Source organism: Mobula hypostoma, chromosome 24, assembly GCF_963921235.1.
Source record: "Mobula hypostoma chromosome 24, sMobHyp1.1, whole genome shotgun sequence".
NCBI lineage: Eukaryota > Metazoa > Chordata > Chondrichthyes > Myliobatiformes > Myliobatidae > Mobula > Mobula hypostoma.
Genome location: NC_086120.1, coordinates 25,459,010 through 25,485,339, shown reverse-complemented (window position 1 = coordinate 25,485,339; position 26,330 = coordinate 25,459,010). Strand labels below are relative to the sequence as shown.

Sequence of the window (26,330 nt, the reverse complement as noted above, 5' to 3'; positions counted from 1 at the left end):
ATTAAAATTAGCAAAAATAGTGGAATTAGCAATAACAGAATTACTGTCCCACGGGAAATTTTTATGGCTACTTGAGAGGGTAAAGAAGGGGAGTGGTTCACCATTTCACTTGAAAGGCATCAGCACTCGGTTGGTACTGCTTTTGCATCCTTTCCTGAGTAGTACATAGCCCAAGGTAATTGGGACAGTTGATACAAAGCTCATGTTATCTAAAGATAGAATGGATTAGAGAGGAGATTGCAGTTACAGCACAAATTTCCAGTGGAGTAATTAAGTTCAGGAAGTGGCTGGAACTGGAAGTAAACTGCTTCTAAGAGGACTGGAAGGCTGAGTGGGATTACACTGTAAAATATTACAAATCCCGGGTGCTGGGGATTCGAAAGCCATTGCCCAAGTTCACGGCCCTCACCTGCACGTTATTGCCCCACACTGCTTTGCCTTCCAGGAGCGAATCCAGAATGTTCCTCATCGCACCCTCTTTCTGAGGGTCATCTCCACTTATGACGTAGACTGACGATCGCAGACGCTTGAAGAAGTCCGTGTTGATTGTCCTGGCAGCATAGCTGTTAGGGATGTAGGCAAGATCCACGTACACGGGGGGACACTTGCTCACTGCGCCTATAATACATGAAATTAATGGGCTGTTGGCTCCAGGTGTCAGCAGAACCACTGATTCAGCAACTATTGAGGTTAATAATTACAACATTGGTGAAATGAATCAAGGTGAGATCAAGGTGGAATTTGAGATTGCACAAGCCATTGCTGGTAGTGAGTGAGCAAGACCTGCCTGGACTTTCGACAGAGCTTAAGATCATTGGGTAAACAGGCACTTAGCAAGAGCCAATACAAACAAGTTTAAGCACAGTGGCCATTATTGGAGTGGGACAGTGTAAGAGTGGGAAGGTTGAGGCTTTGGTGAGATGAGACAAGATGTTTAGAGGACCTTTGTTTTTGAGAGGGATTGAAGCCCACAAGGACTGTAAGGATAGGGATATGATGTGGGAAGGTGGATCTTTGGGTTGTCTTTCAGTACATGGCAAGTATAGGCAAAGTATACAAAATAAGTTCCCTAAACATCATGTGGGATGTGTGAAGACAGGGAGACCTCTGTGTTAGAGAACTGGAGTGGTAGCTGGATAGAAAAATCATTCAGGAAGCTAAGGGGTCAATTGACAGGAGATACAGGGAGGTAGTTACATTTATGGCGCAGGAAACAGACAACTGGATGACTACCAGGAGAAAGGGGATAAATAGCCAGTGCAGGGTACCCCTACAGTGATCCCCCTCAACACGTATACTACTGGGGGGGGAGAGAGAGACCAAGCAGTGGAAAGCCACAGCAGTCAGGCCTCTGGCAATGAGTATGGCTCTGACTCAGAAGGGAAGGGGAGAGAACAGGCAAGCAGAATTGATAGGGGATTCATTGCTTGGGGAACAGACAAGATGTTCTATGGATGCAAAGGAGATTCCCAGATGGTATGTTGCCTCAAAGGTGCCAGGGTCAGGGTCATCCGATTGAGTCCATAGCATTCTTAAGTGGGAGGGTGAACAGCCAGACGCCATGGTCCACATCAGTAAACGGGTAGGAAGGGTGACAAGGTCCTGCAAAGTGAGTTCAGGGAATTAGGTGCCAAGTTAAGGGACAGGTCCTCTAGGGTTATAACTTCAGGATTGCTACCATGTGTTAGTGAGGCCAGAAACAGGAAGATCATACAGTTTAACACGTGACTAAGGATATGGTGCAGGAGGAAGGTCTTCAGATTATGGATCACTGGACTCCCTTCCAGGGAGGGCGGGACCTGCACAGAAGGAATGGTTTGCACCTGAAATGGAGGGGGACTTGTACATTACATGAAAGTTTGAAGAGCTGGTGGGGGGGGGGGGGGAGAAGAGGAGGAAGGGAGGTTAAAATAGAGTTGCAGGGGGATGGGAACCAGAGCTCAAGGACTGTATGGGATAAAAATTGTCAAATATGTTCAGTCAAGTTTTGATCAATATATAGAAGTCTCAAATAGAGAGTGTGATACTGGATGTCCTTCAAGTGAAATGTTAGGGCAGGTGACAGAAATGTAAGGGGACACTTTACACCTTGTGATAAGGCCACAAGATATAGCTGCAGAATTAGACCATTTGGCCCATCAAGTCTGCTCACCATTTCATTAAGGCTGATCCATTTTTCTTCTCAGCCCCAATCTCCTGCCTGCTCTCCGTAACCTTTCACGACCTGACCAATCAAGAATCTATCAACCTCTGCCTTAAATACACCCAGTGACACAGCCACCTGTGGCAATGAATTCCACATGTTCACCACTCTCTGGCTAAAGAGATTCTTCCTCGTCTCCATTCTATTCTGAGGCTGTGGACTGAAGTCCCAGACTCTCCCACCACAGGAAATATCCTCTCCACATCCACTCTATCAACATTTGATAGGTTTCAAGGAGATCCCCCCCCACATACTTCTAAATTCTAGGTGAACTCAGGCCCAGAGGAATCAAACACTCTTCATATGATAAGCCGTTCAGTCCTGGAATCATTTTCGTGAAACTCTTTTGAACCTTCCCCAGCGTCAGCACATCCTTTCTAAGAGGCCCAAATCTGCTGACAATACTCCAAGTGCAGCCTCACCAGTTCTTTATAAAGTCTCAACAATATACAAGAACATAATAGAACATAAGAAATAGGAGCAGGAGTAGGCCATCCGGCCCATCGAGCCTGCCCTGTCATTCAATAAGATCATGGCTGATCTGTCCGTAAACTCAGCTCCATCTACCTGCCTTTTCCCCATAACCCTCAATTCCCCTATGTAAAAATCTATCTAACTGTATCTTAGATATATTTCGTGAAGAAGCCTCAGCTGCTTCCCTGGGCAGAGAATTCCACAGATTCACCACTCTCTGGAAAAACAGTTTCTCATCTCCATCCTAAATCTTCTCCCCTGAATCTTGAGGCAATGTCCCCTAGTTCTAGTCTCACCTACCAACGGAAACAACTTTCCTACTTCTATCTTATCTATCCCTTTCAAAATTTTGTATGCTTCTATAAGATCCCCTCTCATTCTTCTGAACTCCAGAGAGTATAGTCCCAGGCAACTGAATCTCTCCTCATAGGTTAACCCCTTCATCCCTGGAATCAACCTGGTGAACCTCCTCTGCACTGCCTCCAAAGCCAGTATAACCCTCCTCAAGTATGGAGACCAGAACTGCACACAGTACTCCACGTGCGGCCTCACCAGTACCCCGTACAGTTGCAGCATGACCTCCCTGCTCTTGAATTCAATCACTCCAGCAATGAAAAACAGTCCGTTTGCCTTCTTAATAACCTGTTGTACCTGCAAGTCAACATTTTGCCATTCATGCACAAACACTCCCAAGTCCCTCTACACAACAGCATGCTGCGATCTTTTACCATTCAAATAATAATCTGCACTTCTACTATTCCTTCCAAAGTGGATGATCTCGCATTTACCAACATTGTATTCCATCTGCCAGACCTTGGCCCACTCACTTAACCTATCTATATCCCTCTGCAGACTCTCCACATCCTCTGTACAATTTGCTTTTCCACTCAGTTTAGTGTCATCAGCAAATTTTGCTATGCTACACTCAGTCCCCTCTTCCAAATCATCAATGTAAATGGTAAACAGCTGTGGGCCCAGCACCGACCCCTGCGGCACCCCACTCACCACAGACTGCCAACCGGAGAAACACCCATGAATACCAACTCTGCCTTCTATTGGTTAACCAATCCACTGACCATGCCAATACACTTCCTCCGACTCCATGCATCCATACCTTATTTATAAGTCTTTTGTGTGGCACCTTATCAAACGCCTTCTGGAAATCCAAGTATATGACATCCACCTGTTCCCCTCTATCCGCTGCACTCATTATGCCCTCAAAGAACTCCAGTAAGTTTGTCAAACAGGACCTGCCCTTTCTGAATCCATGCTGCATCTGTCTAATGGAACCACTCCTTTCTAAATGTTTCGCTATTTCTTCCTTAATGACAACTTCAAGCATTTCCCCGACTACAGATGTTAAGCTAACTGGCCTAGAGTTGCCCATTTTTTGCCTACATTCTTTTTTTAAAAAGTGGCGTGACATTTGCTGTCTTCCAATCCGCCGGGACCTGCCCAGAGTCTACAGAGTTTTGATAAATGATTACCAACACGTCTACTATAACCTCTGCCAATTCCCTCAGCACCCTGGGATGCATCCCATCAGGACCAGGGGACTTATCTACCTTCAGGCCCTCTAGTTTGCTCTTCACTATCTCTTTAGTGACAGTGATTTTATCAAGGTCCTCACCTCCCATTTCGTCCATAACGTTCTTCTTTGGCATATTAGACGTGTCCTCCACCATGAAGACCAACACAAAACAGTCGTTCAATGCCTCAGCCATTTCCCTATCACACAATATCAATTTCCCCTTCTCATCTTCTAAGGGACCTACGTTGACTTTAGCCACCCTCTTCCGCTTTATATAAAAACTTTTGCTATCTGTTTTTATATTTTGTGCTAATTTACTTTCATACTCTATCTTCCCTTTCCTTATTTCTTGTTTAGTCATTCTCTATTGCTTTTTAAAGTTTCCCCAATCCTCCAGTCTCCCACTACTCTTTGTGACTTTGTACACATAAGCTTTTAATTTGATACTATCTTTTATTTCCTTAGTTATCTAAGGCTGGCTCTCCTCACACTAACTGTCCTTACTTTTGACTGGAATATACTTTTGTTGAGCACTGTGAAAAATCTCTTTGAAAGTATTCCACTGTTCCTCAACTGTCCTACCAAATAGCCTGTGCTCCCAATCCACATTAGCCAACTCCTCCCTCATCCTGTTGTAGTCTCCCTTGTTCAAGCATAATACGCTAATTTTAAATCTAACTGTTTCATCTCCACCTGTATGCGAAATTCAATCATGCTATGACACTCTTTCCAAGAGGATCCCTGACTACAAGATCGTTAATCTTACCAGTCTCATTGCACAGGTCTAAATCTAAGATAGTATTTTCCCTTGTAGGTTCACTAACATGCTGCTCAAGAAAGCCATCATGGATGCATTCTACGAAGTCCTCCTCAAGACTTCCTTGACCAACCTGATTCATCTAATCTATGTGGAAGTTAAAATCCCCCATGCCAACTGCCGTTCCGTTCTTACAAGCCTCAGTTATTTCTTGGTTAATCGCCTCTGCAATATTTTTATTAGGTGGCCTATAGATAACACCCACCAGTGATTTCTTCCCTTTACTATTCTTAATCTCCACCCAGATGGACTCAACATTCTGCTCCGTAGATCTTATATCGTCTTTCACAATCGCTCTGATCTCATCCCTAATCAAGAGCACCACCCCACCTCCTCTGCCTTCCTGCCTGTCTTTCCGTATTACTTAATACCCTTGGATATTTAATTCCCAGTCATCTCCACCTTGCAACCAGGTTTCTGTAATATATCCCTGCTTTTATATTCAGGCCTCTTGAAACAAATGTCAACATCACATTTGCCTTCCACATTACGACTCAACCTGCAAATTAATCTTTCGGGAATCCTGCATGAGGACTCCCAAGTACCCTTGCGCCTCAGATTTTTGAAATTTCTCTCCAGTTGGAAAATAGTTTCGCTTTTTATTTCTTCTACCAAAAGTGCATGACCATACACTTCCCAACACTGCATTCCATCTGCCACTTCTTTGCCCATCCTCCTAATCTGTCTAAGTCCTTCTGTAGCCTCACTACTTCCTCAAAAGTACCTGCCCCTCCACCTATCTCCATATCATCTGAAAACTTTGCAACAAAGCCATCAATGCCATCATCCAAGTCATTGACATATAATGTAAAAAGATGCAGTCTCAACAGATCCCTGTGGAATACTACTAGTCACCAGCAGCCAAAGAGAAAAGGCTCTCTTTATTCCCACTCTTCACCTCCTGCCAATCAACTGCTGCTTTACCCATACTGGTATATTTCCTGTAATACCATGGGCTCTCAACTTGTTAAGCAGCCTCATATGTGTGGCACCTTGTCAAAGCCTTCGAAAATCCAAGTACACAACTGATTCTCCTTTGTCTATCCTGCTTGTTATTTCTTCAAAGAATTCCAACATATTAGGCAAGATTTTCCCTCAAGGAAACCATGCTGACTACAGCCTATTTCACCTAGTGCCTCCAAGTACCTTAAGACTTCATCCTTATTAATCGACTCCAGCGTCCTCCCAACCACTGAGGTGAGACTAACTGGCCTAAAATTTCTCTTCTTCTGCCTCTTTCCCTTCTTGAAGAGTGGAGTGATATTTGCAATTTTCCAGTCTTGCAGAACCATTCCAGAATCTAATGATTCCTGAAAGATCATTAATAATGCCTCCACATTCTCTTCAGTCACCTCTTTTATAACCCTGGGGTGTAGTCCATCTGGTCCAGATAACTCATCTACTTTCAAACCTTTCAGTTTCCCAAGAACTTTCTCCATGTTAAAGACAACTTCACACACTTCTGACCCCCAACACTCTGGAGCTTCCAACATCACAATTCCATTAGTTTCAAAACAATTATGGAGAAGGATAGGACTGGTCCTCAGGTGGATATTTTAAGTTGGAGAAAGGCCAATTTTGACAGCATCAAAGGATCTAGCAGGTGTGGATTGGGATAGTTTGTTTTCTGGCAAAGGGATACCTGGTAAGTGGGAGGCCTTCAAAAGTGAAATCTTTAATAGTACAGAGGCAAGGCTAACAGGTTTAGAGACACTTGGTTATTTAGGATTATTGAGGCCAGGGTTAAGCAAGAGGTGCTTGGAGGGTATAGGCAAAAAAATGAGGTGTTTGAGTATACAAAATGCCAGAGGAAGATCATGAGGGCTAAAAAAACAAAGACACGACGATGCTCTGGCAGACGATGTGAAGGAGAAACCCAAGGGCTTCTACAAGAACGAAAATATAACAAGAAACAAAATTGGTCCACTTGGGGATCTATGCATGGAGCCAAAAGAGATGGCGGGGGATCTTAAGTAGATTTTTCATCTGTATTTACCTGGGAGATGGGCACAGCAATAGAACTGAGGCAAAACTGCAGTGAGGTCATGGACCATATCAAGACTGCAGAAGAGGTGCTTGCCGAGGAAAATTAGGGTGGATAAGTGCCCAGGGCGAGATAAGGTGTCCCCTCTGACCTTGACAGAGGTTAGTGGTCCTGGCAGAGGTATTCAAAATGTCCTCAAAACAATGGTGAGATGCCAGAGAACAGCTAAAGTTGTTCTGTTGTTCAAGATAAGCACTAAAAATAGCCAGAAAATTATAGTCCAGTGAGTATAACATCACAAGTGGGTAAGCAATTTGAAGGGACAGAACAGATAAGTATTTGGACAGACATGGCCTGATTCGGGGTAGTCAACGTGGCTTTGCACATGGTAGATCGTGTTTAACCAATCTTAGTATACAAGTATAAAATTATGAGGGGTGCAGGTAGGTTAAATGTCAACAGGCTTTTCCAGTGAGCCTGGGTGAGACTAACTAGAGGTCAAGGATGAAAGGTGAAATACTCAAGGGGAATTTCTTTTCTCAAGGTGGAACAAGCCATCGGTGGAAGTGGTAGATGCAAGTTCGATCACAAGATTTAAGAGAAGTTTGGATAAGTCAACCACTGTGAAGTTTTTCCAAAGATTCCTCCCATGTGGACCAACTTTGATTTTGAGGCAACATACATTAGTCATACCCCACACCAAACAGTAAAAAATGTACCGCAAAACAGAAAAAATTCAAAAGGAAACCGACATTTGACCCATCCTTTCAGTGCCAGCGACTAAGCAATTGGACTCACACACATATCATAACTGACCTGCCACTGTGCTGCGAGACGTGCTCTGGGACGACTTGTAACTTGGTACTTGGGAATTCTTTCCTTTCTTTTCTTCTGAGTTGATGGACTGGCTGGAATTAACCCTGGAAACCTTCCCCGACTGCTCAGTCTTGCCGGCCGCGGCTGATTTTTCCACCTCTTTGGATGTCGGCTGGGGACCTTTTGGTTTGGACAAAGTTGCCTGTTTAGCATTCTCAACTCTGCGACCCAGAGAGCCCACAGCTGGCTTGGACCCTGGCTTCCGCCCTTTTGACTTCTCGACCGCACCTTTGGCAGAGGTCTGGGTCAGGACCTCTGGGTCTACCATGCAGATGCCAGGCTGGGGCGGGGGTGGCTGGGGGTCCTTCATTGGGGAGGGGGGAGGGTCATGTGACCTGGAAGATAAGGGGGGGCAAACAGGACCCAGAGCAGACCCGCCTACCGACAGACTCTCAGAATCGTCCTCAGAGTCCATGCCACCATCTGCAGTGATGGACGGGCAGTCCTCGGTACCGGGAGGGACTGCCGAACCCGAGTGGGACAGGAGGGACTCGCTGGCAGAGGTCGGGGTGGTCTGGTCCAGTGCCATCTTCCTGCCGGAGAGGGGCACATGGTCCCCACTTTGCCCCACAGGCTTTGCGCATTCCTGGGAAAGGTCACTGTCGTCTGACGTGTCCCTGGGGCTGGGGTTGACAAAAGATGGTGAGATCTCAGTCTTTGGGTGCTTAAATTCACAAGGCGACACAAGGCACAGGTCAACATCGTGAGGGGATTCGGAGGGGAGCCCAGCCACATGCGGCCCGGGACCGTCCACTCCATTGTGAGGGGGTCTGCTGTCTCCTTGGGCGGGAAACAGAGGCCGAAAGGCGTCCTGCAGAGACCTCAGGGGAAGGCTCATGCCTTGAGGATCGCCCATCCCCGGGAGAACATCACGTTCAGGAGAAGCGCTGGGTGCTTCGGTCAGGGGCGGCAGGACCTGCTCAAAGGAGACAGACAGAGACTCGTCAACTTCGGTGGAGTGAGGAGAGCCAACCTCCGCTGGCAGTGAGGGGGTCGTCAGAGTTGGCGAGACATCAGGGACAACTTCTTTGAATGGACTCAAGCTCAGGATGCCAGTGTGTCTGTCCAGTGGTGCACTGGCATTGTCAAATGGTGGCTGCGGGTGTGACTGAGGGGCTCCGTCTGCAGGTCTGTCGTAAGCATGGGCCAACTGGCTTTCCCCATGCAGGATGCTGGAAACGCTCTCAATTAAACTGTCTTCACTTCTGGGGAGGATACCGTCAGTTGGCGACTGGTGGAAGGGAGTGTGGCCAGCGCTGGCGGGCCCGGATCCAGGAGGGGAGACCATCTCCAGGGTCTTCTCCTCAGAGCTGGTATACTGCTCCTCTGCATTGTCCTGGTTGGTGGTGGATACCAGCCCCTTGACCTCACCTGTTGGCCCAAGCTCAGTTGGCGTTAGGTCAAAATTAACACTACGATCACTCCTGGGAGTCTTTGCAAGAGGGGACAGGGCAGCCATGTTCCTGCTGGGGCTCAAATTGTCATCAAAATACCTGAACTTATCAGGACTTTCCATCTCAAAGTCATGGTCGTTGTCAGTACCACAGATCAGACCATTAACAGGATGGATTGTAACCGTACCTTCATCACCCTGTGCTCTGGCACCAACCCCCGCTGCTTGCTCCGTGCCAGTCTCTTGCTCTCCCGCCGCCTTGCCGTTTTCAGCAGCGCCGTTGTCCCATAACCGAGTCCCGAACTCCCTCCCTACCTCCACAGCAGTGAAACCCTCCTCAGACAGGGCATCCCCCAGCACCACTGCCCCCGGGGCCCCGGCCGAAGCAGCTTCCTCTTGGGGCAGTGAGGCTGGGCCCCCCTCCTGCTCCAGCTTCTTGAACTCCTCTGTCATGTCTTCAGGAGTGGTCATCCCTGAGGACGCCGCCTTGTCTCTCTTCCCCATAGCTGCAGTCTGCTGGGGAGTGGGCTCCCGCTTTGGAGCCCCAGGCTTGGCTCTGACCAATTCCTTCCCGGGAGTCACATGATCCTTCTTGAGCTCCCTGGAGCTGGCCACGGCATTGACTTTGGCCGAGCCCCTTCTACCTTCAGCAGCTACCGGGAGTCTTTTGGTAGGGGGCTTGGCCATCACTTTCTCAATCTTTTTGGGCTCCTTTTTAACTTGCTTCGGCACATCCTTCTTCAGCACTTTCTTGTCCTCAGCCTCTTTCCCGTCTTCCTTTTTCACCATCTTCCCCTCCTTATTCTCATCCACCTTCGTGGGTCTGGATTCCTTCTTCTGAACTTTCTCCATGGACCCTTTCAGCGAGGTCTCCGATTTTGGTTTCTCGCCTGCCTCGGGCAAGGCTGATGCATTTGGGGGACCGTCTCTTGCTCTCTCGCCCGGCACCGCCGGGGCAGCTTTAGTTTTCCCAGCCTTGTCCTTCTTCTCTGGCTTCACTGGCTTGTCCTTGGCAGAGGACGGCCTCCCCCCCGTCAGCACAACCTCCAGCTCTCGCCCCGATTTTCCAGATGAGCCCCTAGTGAGGCTTTTCAGACTCTCGCGGCTCTCTGTGCGCCTCGGCTTGGTGCCTTTCTCCTTCTGCAGAGCCTCCAGTTCGCCCCGTGTCGCCACGGGCTGCTTCAGGAAGTCCAGGTGTTTCACCCTCTCAAGCCCCTCCAAGATTTTGCCCTGTGGAGCACAACCCGGGAACAGCACGCGGATTATCTTCTCTACCTTGCTGGCTGGGTGCCAGGCGATGAGCGCACAGACGGAGACCAAACACTGAATTGGGAGGTCCTTCCCTTTTGGCCAACTGTTGCCCGTCCACTGATGCAACATGAAGTCCAAATCCTTGCTGTCTTTGCTTGGGTTGAGGACATACATTTCCAGGCGGCCAACTCCCATTTTCTGAAAGAGTATCATCGGTTCGATGGAGCTGCCAATAGTCCTATACAGGGGTAGTGGGTTAATACCCAAAAGGTCCAGACGTTGAAGCAGTACGCTGACCTCATCTACACCCCGCCTGACACTTTCCCTCTCAATGTGCTGGAGTCGATTTGGTGCATTGAGGAACATGACACCAATCTCAGGAGAAATTAGGTTCTTTGTCCAGTCACCATTTAATTCCAAGCCTTGCGATTGATCCTCGTCTAGTTCTGCCAGCTTCCTCTGTAGCAGACTGTTGATCCCAGGCAGGTTGTCCATCCCAATGTGAGTCAATAGGACTGAGTCGATCCTGTCCAAGTGACGAACCAGCTTCCAGAACGAGGACTTCTGGTCTGAGCCTCCGTCCACCAGGATGTTGAAGCCATTGACAGCAAAGAAAGCGGAGTCGCCCCGGCCGCCCGGAAAGATGTAGCAGCAGGGCCTGGAGAGCTTCAGGAAACCCACAGTCGCTGGAGGCTCCAGCAGGTCAAAGGGAGACGACGCCTCCAAGGACTCGGTGAGGTATTCCAAGAATTCCTGCAGCCCTTCCATCTCCGACAGCGCGGCTGGAGGGTTCACCTTGATCTCGATGAACTCCTGAAGGCTGTGCTGCCCTAGGCTTGACCGCTTCCACTCTCCCAAGTCAGGGCAGCAGAGACAAAGGCTGGCCTTGTCGGCAGGAGGCGTGAAGCTCAACAGCTCTCCGATCTAACAGAAACACAAAGTCAACCCATTAATGCAGCACTTCAGCTCAAAGCCCCAGACTCATTCATCCAGCAGCCCTGTACTCTAACCCACCCTGGCTCCCAGTTTAGCAGTAAAGAAATTAGTAAATTAGCAAATATCTCCATGGTATCACTTCTCCCATCTCTCCAGTCGAGGGTTCCTCCAGCTCCCACCACAAATTTCTGTTCTAGCCACTATGAGAAAGATACACTTGCAGTGGAGGAGTTGCAAAGTTGATTTATAAGCTCCACAATCCTAGTGCCAGGATTATAGCATTTCATCTATGAGGAATGATTGAATAAGATCAGTGATTTTCCTTGAAACAGTGGAAGCTGAGGGGAGATTTTACGAGGGGCTTCAGTGAAGAATAAAGAACCGACTCCCCTGACTAGAGCAGTCAAAAAACAGGGCACAGGTTTAAAGTAATCGACGGAAAATAAGGGCGAGATAAACAAACCATCAGGGGGCTTGAGCCTCTAACTGAATTTAATTTAATCACTTCTAACCAAATTCAGATGAGCACATGAATTGCCTTGGAAGAAAAGGCTGAATGCGGGAAAATGGGATCAATACAGGCAGGTGCCTGATAGTCACTATGGACACAGGCCAAAATGGCCTGTTTCTACATCGTATGATTCTATGACTAATACTTTGTCTGAGAAAGTGGCAGGGCAGGAAGCCTCCTTAGACATATGATTGCGAAACCCAATGCTGGAAAGTGGGATTAGGTTAGCAAATTCTTCACCCAAACATCACAAGGGTTACAGGCAGAGTAATCGCTATGTTGTTATGAAAATTCCTTTCAAACTCCCGTTGAATCTGGCTCCAGTATCCTTTCAGAAAGCACATCAGCTCTGTGTAAATGTATCCAAGCTGCAGACTTTGAATAACCCTAATTCCTTGCAAATTTGTGCTTTCCTTCCAGGAAAGGAACGTCAGCTTCTCTGAACATCTCACTTCCTTCTCCCCATGTCCAGCTCTCAGGACTGCTTGAGCCAAAAATCTGAAATTCTCTTTCAAATACCTGTCCTTCATTTCTTGCTCCTTAAAGTCTACCTTAGTAATCAATGTTTCAATCACCTGTCCAATGTTTCTGTGAATTATTCAACATTTAATAGTTATACAACATCCAAATACCTTGGTTAATACAATACCAAGCTATTTTCCCCTTCATTGAATTGAATGATGCTTAAATCTTAAATCTGTTGTACCATCTGAGATTTCCAGGGCAGGTATAACAGATATAGACTAAAGCTCCCTGTACATAAGGCAATAGATAAATGGGCAAGTTAGAGTATTGCTAGAAACAACCTCCTTATCCGTGAAGATCTGGATGAAATCGTGAAATGTGAAGGATCCTTTTTGCAGGAGTAGATCACCAGATTCTTCTAAACATGGCCCGGCCAATACCAGCAACTTATGCCGTGAGGCAGCCGATATCAGAGTCCGCACCTAGAATTCAAACAAACAAATCAGACGCTCCTCCTGGGAATGGAACAGCCCACCAGATCTCCAGTGGTGGCACGTCAACTCAGTCAGAATTTCAGTTTTCCTTCATGAACTCGCGGTAACAATCAATGAAAGTTGGACAGATTTTTCACAGTATGAAGATGCCTCAGAGGCTTAACTGATAGATGCAAGTGTTCTTTTACTGTTTTAATTGAAATGGTGCAGAATAAGAAACTTTGCACCTAGAAAGTATGGGGGAGCTCTCCCTCTCAGTAACACAAATGAGCAGGTTATCTAATTTATTGGCGACTAAGGGCAAGTATTGGCCAGTACATAATAAAATGTGTTGGAGGGGAACCTCCTCTACTCTTATTTCAATGAACGTACAGGACCACTTATCACACCCAAGGAGGCAGATGGGGTCAGAGCTCATCACATTCAAAAGTCAGACACTAATTTGGAATTGTTCCACAGATGTACCAATGCATCTGCTTCCCATGTGCTCTGCAGTGGAAGAGGCTACGACTTTAGATGTTCTTGTGGTGTATCACTGGTGACAGACTGCAGTGTTGTTGGAACTACACTTCACTGCAAGCGGAGAGAATTCTCTCATTTTCGTAGACTCTACCTTGCAGATGTTGGATGGGCATTGTAGTTTGGAGATGACTTCGCTCAGCACCGGAGACTGCCTGCAAGAGCGTGCTGACACACAGAATGGACCTCAAAAGGAACAGCACCATGAAGGTGGCTACTGAGGGATGCAATGAGTTGGGACAGGGGGATGGGAGCAATCAGAAAGGAAGAAAGCTATAACGGAAGAAGGCTGCTTTGGGAAGAGGTACTCGGGATGGCAGAGAAAGCCAAGTGACAGGGGTAATAACCTGAATCGATCAGGAGAGGGCAGAAGAGTTCACCAGCCAATAGAGTCAGATTGAAAAGATAAATTTTAAAAAAGGTGAGATAGCTTTGTTAATAAAGGAAGAGATCACCGCAGTGGTGGGGAACAACTAGCTCAGGCTAAGATGTGGAATCAGCTTGGATGGGGATAAAGAAATAGCAAAGATAACAAGAGGATACAAAAGCAAGAAATGGGTAAGAGAGGAACTGCAATAATCACAGATAAATTTAATCAGAAAGATTGGATAAATCAAATTGGCAAAGTTAGCCTCTCGGAGATTGTGCCTTATTCGGGACAAAGCAATGCACTGGTTTCTCAATCAGGGAGCAGACCAGTTTACATCTGGCATAATGTAATGAGGCAAGATTAATATATGACCTCATAGCAAAAAATCCCAGAGCAGAGTGATTGTGGCATCTTATAATTTCAAATTTAGTTTAGGGTAAGAAACTTTATTCTGAAACTCAAGTCCAAAACTCAATGGCAATGAGGACAAATGAGGCTGTGGGCAGAGAGAATAGAGTAAAGGTTAATGTGGCAGATTATCAGCAGGAGATATTTTAAGCATTTTTATAAATCTCAGTAAATGTATATTCCAGTGAGAGAGAAGAATGTAATATCATCCACAACCAGGGGAGCTAAAGATGGCATCAAAATGACATACAAGTTTGCAAAGATTGGTCGTAAATTAGGTGACTGAAAAATGTTTAGAAGCAGCAAAGGATGATTAAAATAGAATTAACTAGCCATAGACAAGAACAGACAATAGGAGCTACAACGATAAAGAGAAAGGGGGCAACTAACGTAAACGTCGGTCCTTCGAGAATAGGGCTGAGGAATTAATAATAGCACATTATGAAATGGCGGAGATGATAAATAATTACTTCACATTGGTTTTCACGGTCGGAAACAAGAAACACCCCAATAACAACAGATAACCAAAGGGCTATAATGAGGGAAAACCTCAAAACAAATGCTAGAGAAAAGTTATCAGGCAAATTAATGGGGTAAGGAATAGCCTCAAGCTGAACAACCTACACTTAAGGTAAATGTACCAACTGTTCAGCAAACCCAGTTGGACTGGAAAACTACACAGTATATTAGCCTAACATCTGCCATTGGGTCTACACAAATCCATTAAACAGGTAATAGCAGAATATTTAGAAAACCACAAGACATTCAAGTAAAGTCAACATGGTTTCATGAAAGGAAACTAGCATTTGACAGATATCTTTGAGTTTCTTGAAGATGTTACAGATAGGGTGGATAAAGGGGAACCAATAGATTTAGTGCATTTGGAAGGTCCCCAGCTATGGGTAGATAGCCCCACCATCTTGTAGGCAGCCTCAGGAGAGATGAAGGATACGGGATTAAACCCAGACAGAAAATCCGGAGTGGAGCCACTATGGTGGCTGGATGTCACTGAACATCCTCCCAGCAGCTCCTGCAGCCAAGCTGGTGCCAAACGTTTCGCTTCACTTTCCTTTGGACTACAATGGTGAGGCTGAGAGGGGGATCTTGACGACTGGGCACTCCAGGATCTCCATACCTTCCACCCAGGCTTGTGCCCTGGAGGGGGTCACTCACTCCACTGTTCTTCAAGACAGGCAGATGCCATCAATTTGGAAGGTGCCACAAAAGGCTACTGCATGAGTCAGGAGGCATGGGTTAAAGGTGAGGAAGCAGGTAACAAAAAACAGCCAGGATACCTGGGCCATTTTCAGATTAGCAGTGAGTAATTGTATGTCTCTGTAATTCCCTTTACTCCATTGTAAAACCAATACATCTGACTGATATTAAATCTGCTGATAATTAGTGGGCGAAAGTAGTTGGCAAATAAACAGTGGGAAAATATGAAGATATTCACTTAGGAAGGAAGAATAAGAAAGCAAATTGTTACTACATGTAGCGAGAATACAAAATGTTTTTGGACAAAGGGATACAAGAACCTAAAAGTAAAGAAATGGGAGCAGTGGGCCATGGGCCATCAATCCCTTCAAGCTGCTCCATTCAACAAAATCATGTCTAATCTTCTACCTGCCAACTGCTAGAAATCAAGCAATGCTTTGAAAGATCAAAATTAAGGGGCCTCCATAACACGAGTAAAAAGGGAAAAAAAAAATCACTGAAAATTTACTTATCCGAATCCTAAGCAGCCTAACCCTTATTTCAAAACTCTGCCTTTTGTCCTAAATATTCCAGCACAAGGGTACGTTCTCCCTTCATTCACCTTGTCAAGCTCTGGTAGAATTAAGTTTCAATGTGCTCAGTGCTCTTCTAAACTATAAATACTGTCCCTGTCTACTCATTCTTCATACCACAAACTCAACATCCCCAAACCCGATTGGATGAAAGGTCACTGTATTCCCTCTGTTCTAACTACGTCCTTTTCTTGATAGAGTATTAAACTGTACACAATACTCTGGCGTACTGTCTCACCAAGGCCTGCATAATTGCAATAAGACTTCCTTATTCATAATTAAATCCTCTTAATACCATTCAACATGCTCTACATAGCCTCCAAATTGCTTGCTGTCCTTCAGTAATTAAGGTGCAAGTACACAGGTTTCTTTGAACATCAACTCCACCCTTACCATTTCTATTATTGTATCAAAGTGGATGATCTAATTTTCCATTTTATGTTTTGTTTGCCATTGGCAGTGCCTACCCACTCTGTTGTTTTTCTTTAAAGTCTCCTTGAAACCCACCTCCAGTCACCTTTGTACTCACAACCCATTGACCTTGTCATGTCATTGGTTCCATAGGATTTAGCGTATGAAACACAAGGGGCTGGAATACATGTACACAGCAAGAAATTCAGATTAAAAGGACAATCAATTTTATTGCAAGGAGCAAGCCTAAAAGTAGCAAGAGCTTTGATTTTGCAGCCTTACAGCATACGGGTGAGAATGTATCTGGAGGGCTAAATGCTGTTTAGTCGCCCTGTTCACAGACCTCGCAGAGAAAGGTGGGATGGAGGGGTTGAGATACAGACAGGGTGGAGCTCAGAATAACACTGAAATACAAAATTGCGGGAGATTGACGCGATGGATCGCGGGAGATTGACCTGATGAATATCAGGTCCTGGTTTCAGAAAAAGAGGGTTCCACTACCCATCCTATTTGGAACTGAGATGAAGAATTGTTTTTCAGAATGTTCTTCTTCAGAGCATATAGAGTCAGATTTATTGAATTTATTCAAGGCAGAGATTGACAGATATGTAAACTACATGGAAATCACAGGACATGGGTGAGAGTAATAAAGTAGTGTTGAAGTTTGGTTTAGGGGTAATCTTAATTGGAAGGCAGAAGAGATTCAAGAGACTGAATAGCGAATTCCTGCTCCAGTTCTTGCATACAAACCAGTTCTTAGCAACTTGGTCAGAAATCACTTTCCTGTGAATGGAATTAATTACAATCAACGTTTCGTCTCCAGTCATGCCCATCATAAAGTGGGCATGGCTGAAAGAACTGGTGATAGAACTTCAAGCATCCTACAGCTAAAATTTTAGATGTCATTCAGCCAATCTGTTTGGGGGGTGGAGGGTGGGGGGTGGAAGACAGCTACCACACAAGGACCCATAACATCATGAGTGGAGATTTCAACAGTGTGGATGGAGGGAGAAGATTTGAGGGCAGAGGGGTTGGGTAGATCACCTCAGTGCAGAGTGCCTCATTGGTGGGGTTTATCAACACCAGGGCTTCCAGCACCTCATCGCTGTGATGGAGAATTTTCTGACCTAAAACACAAAAGAGAAGGAAGACGAAATAAGAGAACATTCAGATTGAACTATTCCATCCCCAGAACGGCTGAGACTTGACCATACTACGCCAGCTGAGACAGAAATTAATTCCAAGCTGCCAGTTCAGGGCAAATCCAACACTAGGCCCAGCTTTACGCAATAAAACATTAGGCTCAAAGGCTCACTTGTACCAGGCCTGCAGGCCAGCATCGTGCAAACCAGGGCCACAACAAACATCATGCACTCAAGCTCACGTGGATATGGATTTAGGGCGAGGCCTATGGAAGAATCTTTCACAAAAAGCCTGGCATCAGGAAGCATTAGACCACTAGAATAGGTTCAGTTGATCAGAATTATACTTATTATCACTGACATGTGTCATGATATTTGTTTAGCAGCAGTACAGTGCAATACAAAATATACTATAAATTTCATTAAAATATACACAAAATTAGTGCAAAGACAGCAAAAACAATGAGGCACCATTCATGGGTTCATTGTCCACTCAGAAATCTGATGACAGAGGGGAAATGAGCTTCGTGACCGACTCTAGCTGCTTTTATTGGATAGAATCTTCCTGCTTCTTTACCACAAGCCTTGTCCCCTCCCCATTAAAGAATATCCTCTATTTAGTAGCATTATGTCATGCGAGTGTGGTGGGGGGAGGGGAAATGAGGTTAGATGTTAACTGATCTTTTAAACAGTGATGACGATTCTCACAGATAGCGGGGTTAACATTTTATTGTTTGCCTGTTTGGCTTACAAGTTGTTAAACAAAGGAAATGAAATGGGCCACAGTCCTTCTGACTTGTTCCACCATTCAGTGGGATTGTGAGTCATTGCTGCCTCGACAAACTCTACCCACACTTGGTTCCACAGAACACTTCCTCCACAAAACCATTTTAGTCCAGCATACAGTGCTTCTGGGGAAGAGTGTGACTGTGTGTGAAGTGTTTCCTGACCCCTGAATGGCCTGGCTCACATATCACGTCCTATTGTTCCAAACTGCCCCACGGGGAACCAATCAGCAGAGCTGACCAACCAGATGAAAAACTACACATTGCCAGTGTTGTAATGTACGCAATATTCCAGTAATAGTGTAAATATATTGCTTGATTAACCGCTCTGTTTATACAACTCGTTGGGTTATATACAAGCACGCGAATGGCATTCATCATAACACCACCACATCATGTGCCAGTGCCTCACTAAAAGAAAAACAAAGTAGACAAGTTATCCTGGCTCCTGTGTTAGTTTCTGAAGTTACAAAACATTAATAAGTGTGGTTCTGCATTCAGTCCCTGAATTATGTCACTATCTAATACAAAGCTACTTAACCTAGGAGGATAATCAGGATCCCCACTCTTAGATTGATTGATGGAGAATTGAGAAATACTGAGCTGAGGGAAACCCAAGATTAAACAAGGGGCAGTACTGGAAACAAAAAGTAACTTGTCACGTTAGATCATCAAACACGAGTTAGACGTGAAACAAGAATGCTTCCCACTCCACAGATGCCGCTTGACCTGCTAAACATTCCCACCATTTATTATTAGGTCCAACTGTAGAGTACCAGGAGGTACAGGTCTGTCATTGAATAACTAAGGTATGGATTACTACAGGGGACTTGCTATTCGCTGCTATATAGAGGTTACTAGACAAAGCAACCTAATAGATATTCAAATACAATCAAATTCTAAACACCCACCCACTGTGGCTTCTACACACAGTTTGATTGTTAGTAACCAAAGGCCTCTTATGCTCCCAACTCCCATATGTAGCTGGAAAGTTCCGGCATCTGCTGGCGCACATACAAGCTGAAGGCAGAACCTCTCTCTCCAAGAAACTGACTGCAGTCAACAACAAGAATACTTCCTTCTCCCTCCGCCAACATCAAGCCCCCACCAGTCGTCTGTGACCTTGTCAGCTTTGTAACCCTCACCTTCCCCAATTAAGGACACCAATGCAAGGTGTCCCAAAACCAACAATTTTACAAAGGAGCAGAAACAGACCATTCAGCCCATCAAGTGATCTGCTATTTGATCATGTAAGAGGGGTGTTTTCCCATGTCAATCATCTAGGAAGAAGGAAGACATTGAAGAATGTAATTGAGCCCTGTGCCTCATCACAATCCCAGTTCAAATTTATTCATTTCAGCCAAGGGTGTATGTTTACCAGTGTTCAATGGGCTCGAGTCATCTCTAGGCCAGTTCCACATGTCATATTTATCCGGCCTCTCCTAAAAATATCTCTGCTATTTCCCTCAATTACATCCTGAGAGAGAGAGTGCCACATTGTCCCAATTCCTTGGGGAAAGTCTTCACGCGAAATTCCGTATGTATATACTGGTAACTACAGATTGATGGCTTCGATCACACGCTGGAGGAAAGAATCTTTTCTTTATTTACCAGCCAGGAAACAGAAGGTTATAATGAACCCCAGGAACATGAACAGACCACAGATCAATAGGAATCCTGTCCTTGTATAACAATCCAAGTCAGCTTCTTGGTGCATTCTTGCAGGGAAGGAGGAGTGACTTTATTCTACAATGGTCCAGGCACAGCAGGAATGCCCATCTGTACAGAACAGGTACTTGCAGACTTTCAGTTTATCATTAAGCAGCTTCGTGCTGCAGTGGAATTAAAGGAACATCTTCAAAATACAGGAGGAACTTGGCAGGTCTATGGAATGGAATAAAGAGCCAACATTTTGATCGGGGACCTTTCATCAGGACCTGACCTGTTGACTCCCTCCAGTACTGTGTGTGTGTGTGTGTGTGTGTGTGTGTGTGTGTGTGTGTGTGTCTCTCTCTCTCTCTCTCTCTCTAGATTTCCACCATCTGCAGAATGTCTTGTGCTAGCAGAATCAAAGGACTTACATTTCAATAGATCTTTCAGGCTCAATGACTTTCCAAAACAATTGACAGGTGTATATTCCAAGCCCTGGAATGAGCAAACTCCAGTCAGAACGTACACAGCCATCTCACAAAATACACCATCGTTTCTGTGATGCTGAACAAGAGGCAACTATTGGCCAACACCCTGACAGCTCCCAAGCACTTCACAGTAGAGCCGGTACACCTTTTACAACACCCAGAAGTGGATATGGGCTCGATTTAATACTGAGAACAGAACCACATACAAGATTCCCTCTGCACTGGGTCAGTTATGAAGAGTTAAACACACCAGCACCCGACTCAGTACGATGTGTTTCAGTCTTGTCACTGAAGTTAGAAAATATCTAGAAAACATCAGTCAAAAGTAAAAAGTACATACATCACATGTACTACCTTGAGATTATTTTCCTGTAAATGCCTGCAAGAAAATTAAAATACAACAGAATTTATGAAAAAAGCATACAGAAATAAAGACTAGTAAACAACCAATGTGCAAAAGACAAACTGCAAATAAAAAGTAAATAATATTGAGAACAGAGTTGCATAGCCCTTGAAAGTGAGTCTATAGGTTGCAGAATCAGTTCATTGTTGAGATGAGTAAAGTTTTCCATGCTCGTTCAGAAGCCTGATGGTTGAAAGGTAATAATTGTTCCCAAACCTGATGGTTGAAAGGTAATAATTGTTCCCAAACCTGGTGGTGTGGGACCTTCTGCCTGATGGCAGGAGCAAGAAAAGAGCATGGCCTGGACATTGGGGGTCCTTGATGATGGATGCTGCTTTCCCGTGGTAGTGCTCAGTGTAAATATTGCTCTGTGGCAGGGAGAGCCTCAGGGTGGAGGCAGTATGGATCACAGAGTCAAAGTTACTAAGATGACAGGAGTGGAAAGATAGAAAAGTACACATGAAGCAGCATGCATTACACTGCCTCCATATATGCAAACATATCCAATACATTTCACAAGAACAAAGACAAAATATTGACCCCCAGGACAATTGAAGTTAGGAGAGGCGCCACAAAGCTTGATTGTTGTTTTAAACAGCCTTTCAAAAAGGGTAGGCTGTGTGATGGAAAAGTTGAGGGAATACAGGGCCTCACTCCCAGGCAGCTGAAAGTACAAATGTCGCCAGTGTTGGAGCAAAAGAAATTCAAGATCTAATGATCTGGAATTGCAATCTGCTGATCCAAGACAATAGCAAGCAAGTCTTAGGGAATTATATACTTTAACACTATAAACAGTTAAAGTCTGAAAACAGGAATAAGACCAAACTTGGAGCACAGGATAACCGATTTGAAGGGCGGGGAGAAAGGCTGAAAACGTGGATGAGATTTTTAAGTAACTAATTTCAACAGTTCAACGATATTAAACGAGGGATTAATATTGGCCAGAATGTCAAGGGCAACATCCGTTTTCTTACCAAATGATGGCGATGGGAGTCAAGAGGTGCTGATTGCTTGCTGATCATCAGCCATCCCAATGAGAGTAATTGTAAATAGATCCCAGTTACCTTCCCATATTCCTAATCAAACCCAACTCCCACCCCCTCTGAATCTACCATGCAGCTACACACTCAGAACTTACAGTGGCTAATCCACACGTTTGGGATGTGTTGGAAACTGGAGCACTGTACGGTCACAGGGAGGACATGCAAAGTCCACACCGACACCACTGCAGGGTAGAAATGAACACCAGTCACTGTGCTGGGAAGGAGCAGTGATTGTGCGGCTCGACCCTTCCACATGTCCAGCGGATGATTCCTCGGTACAATGCCTTAGCTCAGGGGTCCCCAACTTTTTTTTGCACCGCGGACTGGTTTAATATTGGCAAGATTCTTGCGGACCAGCCAACCGGAGGGGGGGTGTGTTCAAGTAGGGTTAAACCCACCTCAACCTCCTGAAATCCAGCACCAACCTGATTTTCACAATCTACCCTAATATTGAAGTTCCCCATGTCCTTTTGGCATGCATTTACCATCTCCCATTGTAATTTGTGGGCCACACCCTTACTACTGCTTGTGGGTCTGTACACAATTCCTATCAGGCTTTTTTTTAACCTTTGCAGTTTCTTAGCTCTATCCACAATGATTCAACACCTTCCAACCATCTGCCAGCTCTTTCTAATGATTTGATTTCATTTTTTACCAACATAGCAATGCCGCCCCCTCTGCCTTCCTGCCTGTCCTTTCAATATAATGTGTATCCTTGGACATTAAGCTCCCAGCTATAACGTTCTTTCAGCCATGATTCAGTGAAGCCTACATCATACCTGCCAATCTGTAACTGTGCTGCGCGTTCATCTACCCTTATTCTGTACACTGCATGCATTCAAATATAACACCGTCGGTCCTGTATTCACCCCTTTTCAATTCTGCCCGCCTTTTACATTGCAATTCATCCTGCTGACTGCAATTTTGCCCTATGAACAGCCTCTCCCGACTACACATTGCCTCTGTTTGCAAACAAGCTACCTCATCTTCAGCAGTATTATCAGCCTTTCCTGGGCATTGAAATATATGCAGCTCAGAATATTAATTGCATCATGCTCAACCTTTTGATTCCTAATTTTGTCTGAGGTCCTACCAACATCTGCCTCCACAACCTCTCCACTGATCCAGCACTCTGGCTCCCATCCCCCTGCAACTCTAGTTTAAACCCCACTGTGCAGCATTAATAAACCTTCCCACTGGGATATTAGTCCCCCTCCAGTTCAGGTGCAAACCATCCCTTCTGTACGGGTCCCACCTTCCCTGGAACAAAGCCCAGTGATCCAAAAATCTGAGGTCCTTCCTCCTACACCAACTTCTTAGCCAGATATTGAACTGTACAATCTTCCTGGTTCTGGCCTCACTAGCAATCCTGAGATCACCACCCTGGAGATCCTGCCCTTTAACTTAGCACCCAACTCCCTGAACTCCCTATGCAGAACCTCATCACTGGTCCTACCTATGTCACTGGTACTTACATGGACCCTGACCTCTGGCTGTTCACCCTCCTACTTAAGAATGCTGAGGACTCGATCAGAGACATTCCGGACACTGGCACCCGGGAGGCAACAGACCATCTGGGAATCTTGTTCCCGGCCACAGAACCTTCTGTCCATTCCCCTATCACAACAACGTGCCTCTTCTCCCTCTTCCCTTCTGAGTCTCGAGCAGACCCAGTGCCAGAGACCCAAACACTGTGACTTTCCTGTCAGGTCAGCCCCCACTACGCCAAAACTATCCAAAGTGATAAACCCATTAAAGGGGATGGTCCTCCTAAGATACCAGATGAGATATAGGAGCAAAATTAGGCCACTCGGCCCATCAAGTCTGCTCCATTTCATCATGACGGATCCATTTTTTCCTCTCAGCCCCAATCTCCTGCTTTTCCTCCTATCCCTTCAAGCCTTGACAAATCATGAACTTTTCAACCTCAGCCTTAAATATACACAAAGATTTGGCCTTCACAGCCATGTGCAAATGAATTCCATAGATTCACCACTCTCTGGTTAAAGAAATTCTTCCTCATCTCCTTTCTGGGATGCCCCTCTACTCTGAGGCTGTGTCCTCTGGTGATAGACTCTCCCACCATAGGAACCATCCTCTCCACAACTACTCCATGAAGACTTTTCATCACTTGATAGGTTTCGATGAGGTCACCCTGCATTCCTTCTGAATTCTAGTGATTACAGGCCCAGAGCCATCAAACACTCTTCATACAACAAGCCATTCAATCCTGGAATCATTTTTGTGAACCTCCTTTGAACCCTCTCCAGTTTCAGCACATCCTCTCCAAGATAAGCAGCCCAAAACTGCTCACGATACTCCAAGTGAGGCCTCACCAGTGCCTTATGAATTCTGAACATTACATCCTTGCTTTCATATTCTAGTCCTCTTGAAATGAATGCCAACACTTAGGCGCTGAGATGCTCCAGCATTTTGTGTGTCACTATTAAAGCACATTTATAGTCAACATGATGGATGAAGGTGGCAAACTAAAGGAGTTACCCTTTAATGCAGTTCATGCAGATTGCTACAATGTCACACTGGAGAACAGAAGGGAAGAAATCAGGGATTCCATGGGAGAGGCAGTAAGATGCTGTGGCCACAAGACATTGGAGCAGAATTAGACTATTTAGCCCATTATGTCTGGTCCTGCTATCCCATTTATTAACCCTCTCAACCCCATTCTCCTGCCTTCTCCCGGAAACTTTTGACATCCTTACTATTCAAACACCCACCAACCTGCTCTTTAAGCACAGTAGATTCCAGTTAACTGGGACACATTGGGACCAGTACCTTTTGGCCCAACTAAGCAGCTGCCCAAAGTAGCTGAAGTTTCAGGGGAACAGATAAAAGAGCATAAAAAAGACAAACTACAATAAAACTGAGTAACAAATTATGTATTTAAATGAAGTTTCGAACAAATTAGCACATTATAAATACTACTACTATAAAATTGCATTAGATACTAATAGTTACCAACGGAAGAACTCATCCAGTGTATGCTGACATTCTTTTGATTGACTATAAATGAACAAAACAATCTTTTCATGGCATCTGGCATGGTTGTGAAATTCTTTTAAAGTTAAAATAAAAAGCATTGTCAAAAAAATCACTGCTCTTGAATTGCTGTCCGTCAGCTTAAGTGGAAAACATAACACAAGCCCATGCAACGGATGCTATTTAAAAACTGCTCTAAGCAGTGTCATGTCTAATGGCCACACAAGTGCACGTGACTGACGCTAGTTAGAAACCGTTCAGCAAGTCTCCTGTCCCAACAGAGTTGCATGGTATCAAATAAACAAAAGGAACTCTGGCTATTTTCTCAATTAGTGTTTGTTCTTTAACCAGAATCCACTGTATACCCAACGACATGGCCTCCACAGCTGTCTGTGTCAATGAATTCCACAGATTCATCACCCTCTGGCTAAAGAAATTCCTCCTAAAGGAAGCAATTCTAAAGAGATGTCCTTCTATTCTGAGGCTGTGCCCTCTAGTCCTATATTCTCCCACTATTGGACACACCCACTCCAGATCCATGAGTGATGAGAGCTTAGATATGATCGCAAACGACAGCGTAGATCCAGATTGTCAGGCACCTACTCCTGCTCTCACTTCTTACAGCAGGTAAGACGATAGGACTGCAACTGGAACTAACACTGCAGTCAGCAAAGCACCAGATTCTGTGTCTTTCTATATTAAAATAAATTGACTTTTTTTTCTGTATTGTTATGTACCCTGTAACTGGGTTGCCAAACCAGCAGAAATGGATCACTCAGTTGGAGTCTGGATTACTAGAACTAAGAAAGTTTTATTAAAGAAACAAGCAACACAGTACTCTAATCAAAAGGATAATGAATGCAACAGTTCAGCAATGATAAACATACATGTACACAGAATTAAGATAACAGGATCAATCAAGCTCTATCGTTGTCTAGAGGTAAATGACCAGTTTCAAAGTGACGCAAAGTTCAGTTCAATTTAGTTCAGTTCGCAGTAATCGCTGCCGTGGCGATGGACAGTGGGGGGAAGGAGAGAGAGAGCAAAACGAATGAATATTCAAAAACAGCTTCCACACAGACCTTCGCAGTCAGCTTTCGGGCGAGTCCTTTGTGATGTCATCTGAGGTCACCGACCGTGACCCCTCCGTTTCCAGATACGATCGTTTCTCTGCGGTGAACCCGGCACCCAGGCAAGGGTGGACACACACCAGGTTCCCGCCGATCGTGCTTTTCCACCCTGAGCGTCTATGGCCTGGTCCCGCAACCGGCCTTCCAAAACTTCCCACCGACTTGTGAGAGACACACCGCTTCCAGGGTCTCGTTACCTCGGGTGTTGTGTGTGTCCTGTCTTAGCGAACCTGTCCCTTTTCATCCCCCTGCTGGGGTATTG

General features: G+C 45.2%; 1 protein-coding gene across 2 annotated transcripts in view; it reads right to left on the bottom strand.

Annotated features, from left to right (window-relative positions):
• Positions 1-26,330, bottom strand: part of map1sa (microtubule-associated protein 1Sa) — a 44,651-nt gene that overhangs the window by 4,138 nt on the left and 14,183 nt on the right. Inside the window, exons 3-7 of one of the 2 annotated variants that reach the window (XM_063032740.1) lie at positions 17,475-17,557; positions 12,783-12,923; positions 9,467-11,453; positions 7,826-8,005; positions 410-618 (exon numbers count right to left, since the gene is read on the bottom strand). In XM_063032740.1, coding sequence (XP_062888810.1) covers positions 410-618; positions 7,826-8,005; positions 9,467-11,453; positions 12,783-12,923; positions 17,475-17,557 — 2,600 coding nt within the window. Of the gene's footprint in view, positions 1-409; positions 619-7,825; positions 11,454-12,782; positions 12,924-17,474; positions 17,558-26,330 lie in introns of both variants that reach the window. The other variant, XM_063032738.1, reaches the window with a different exon arrangement.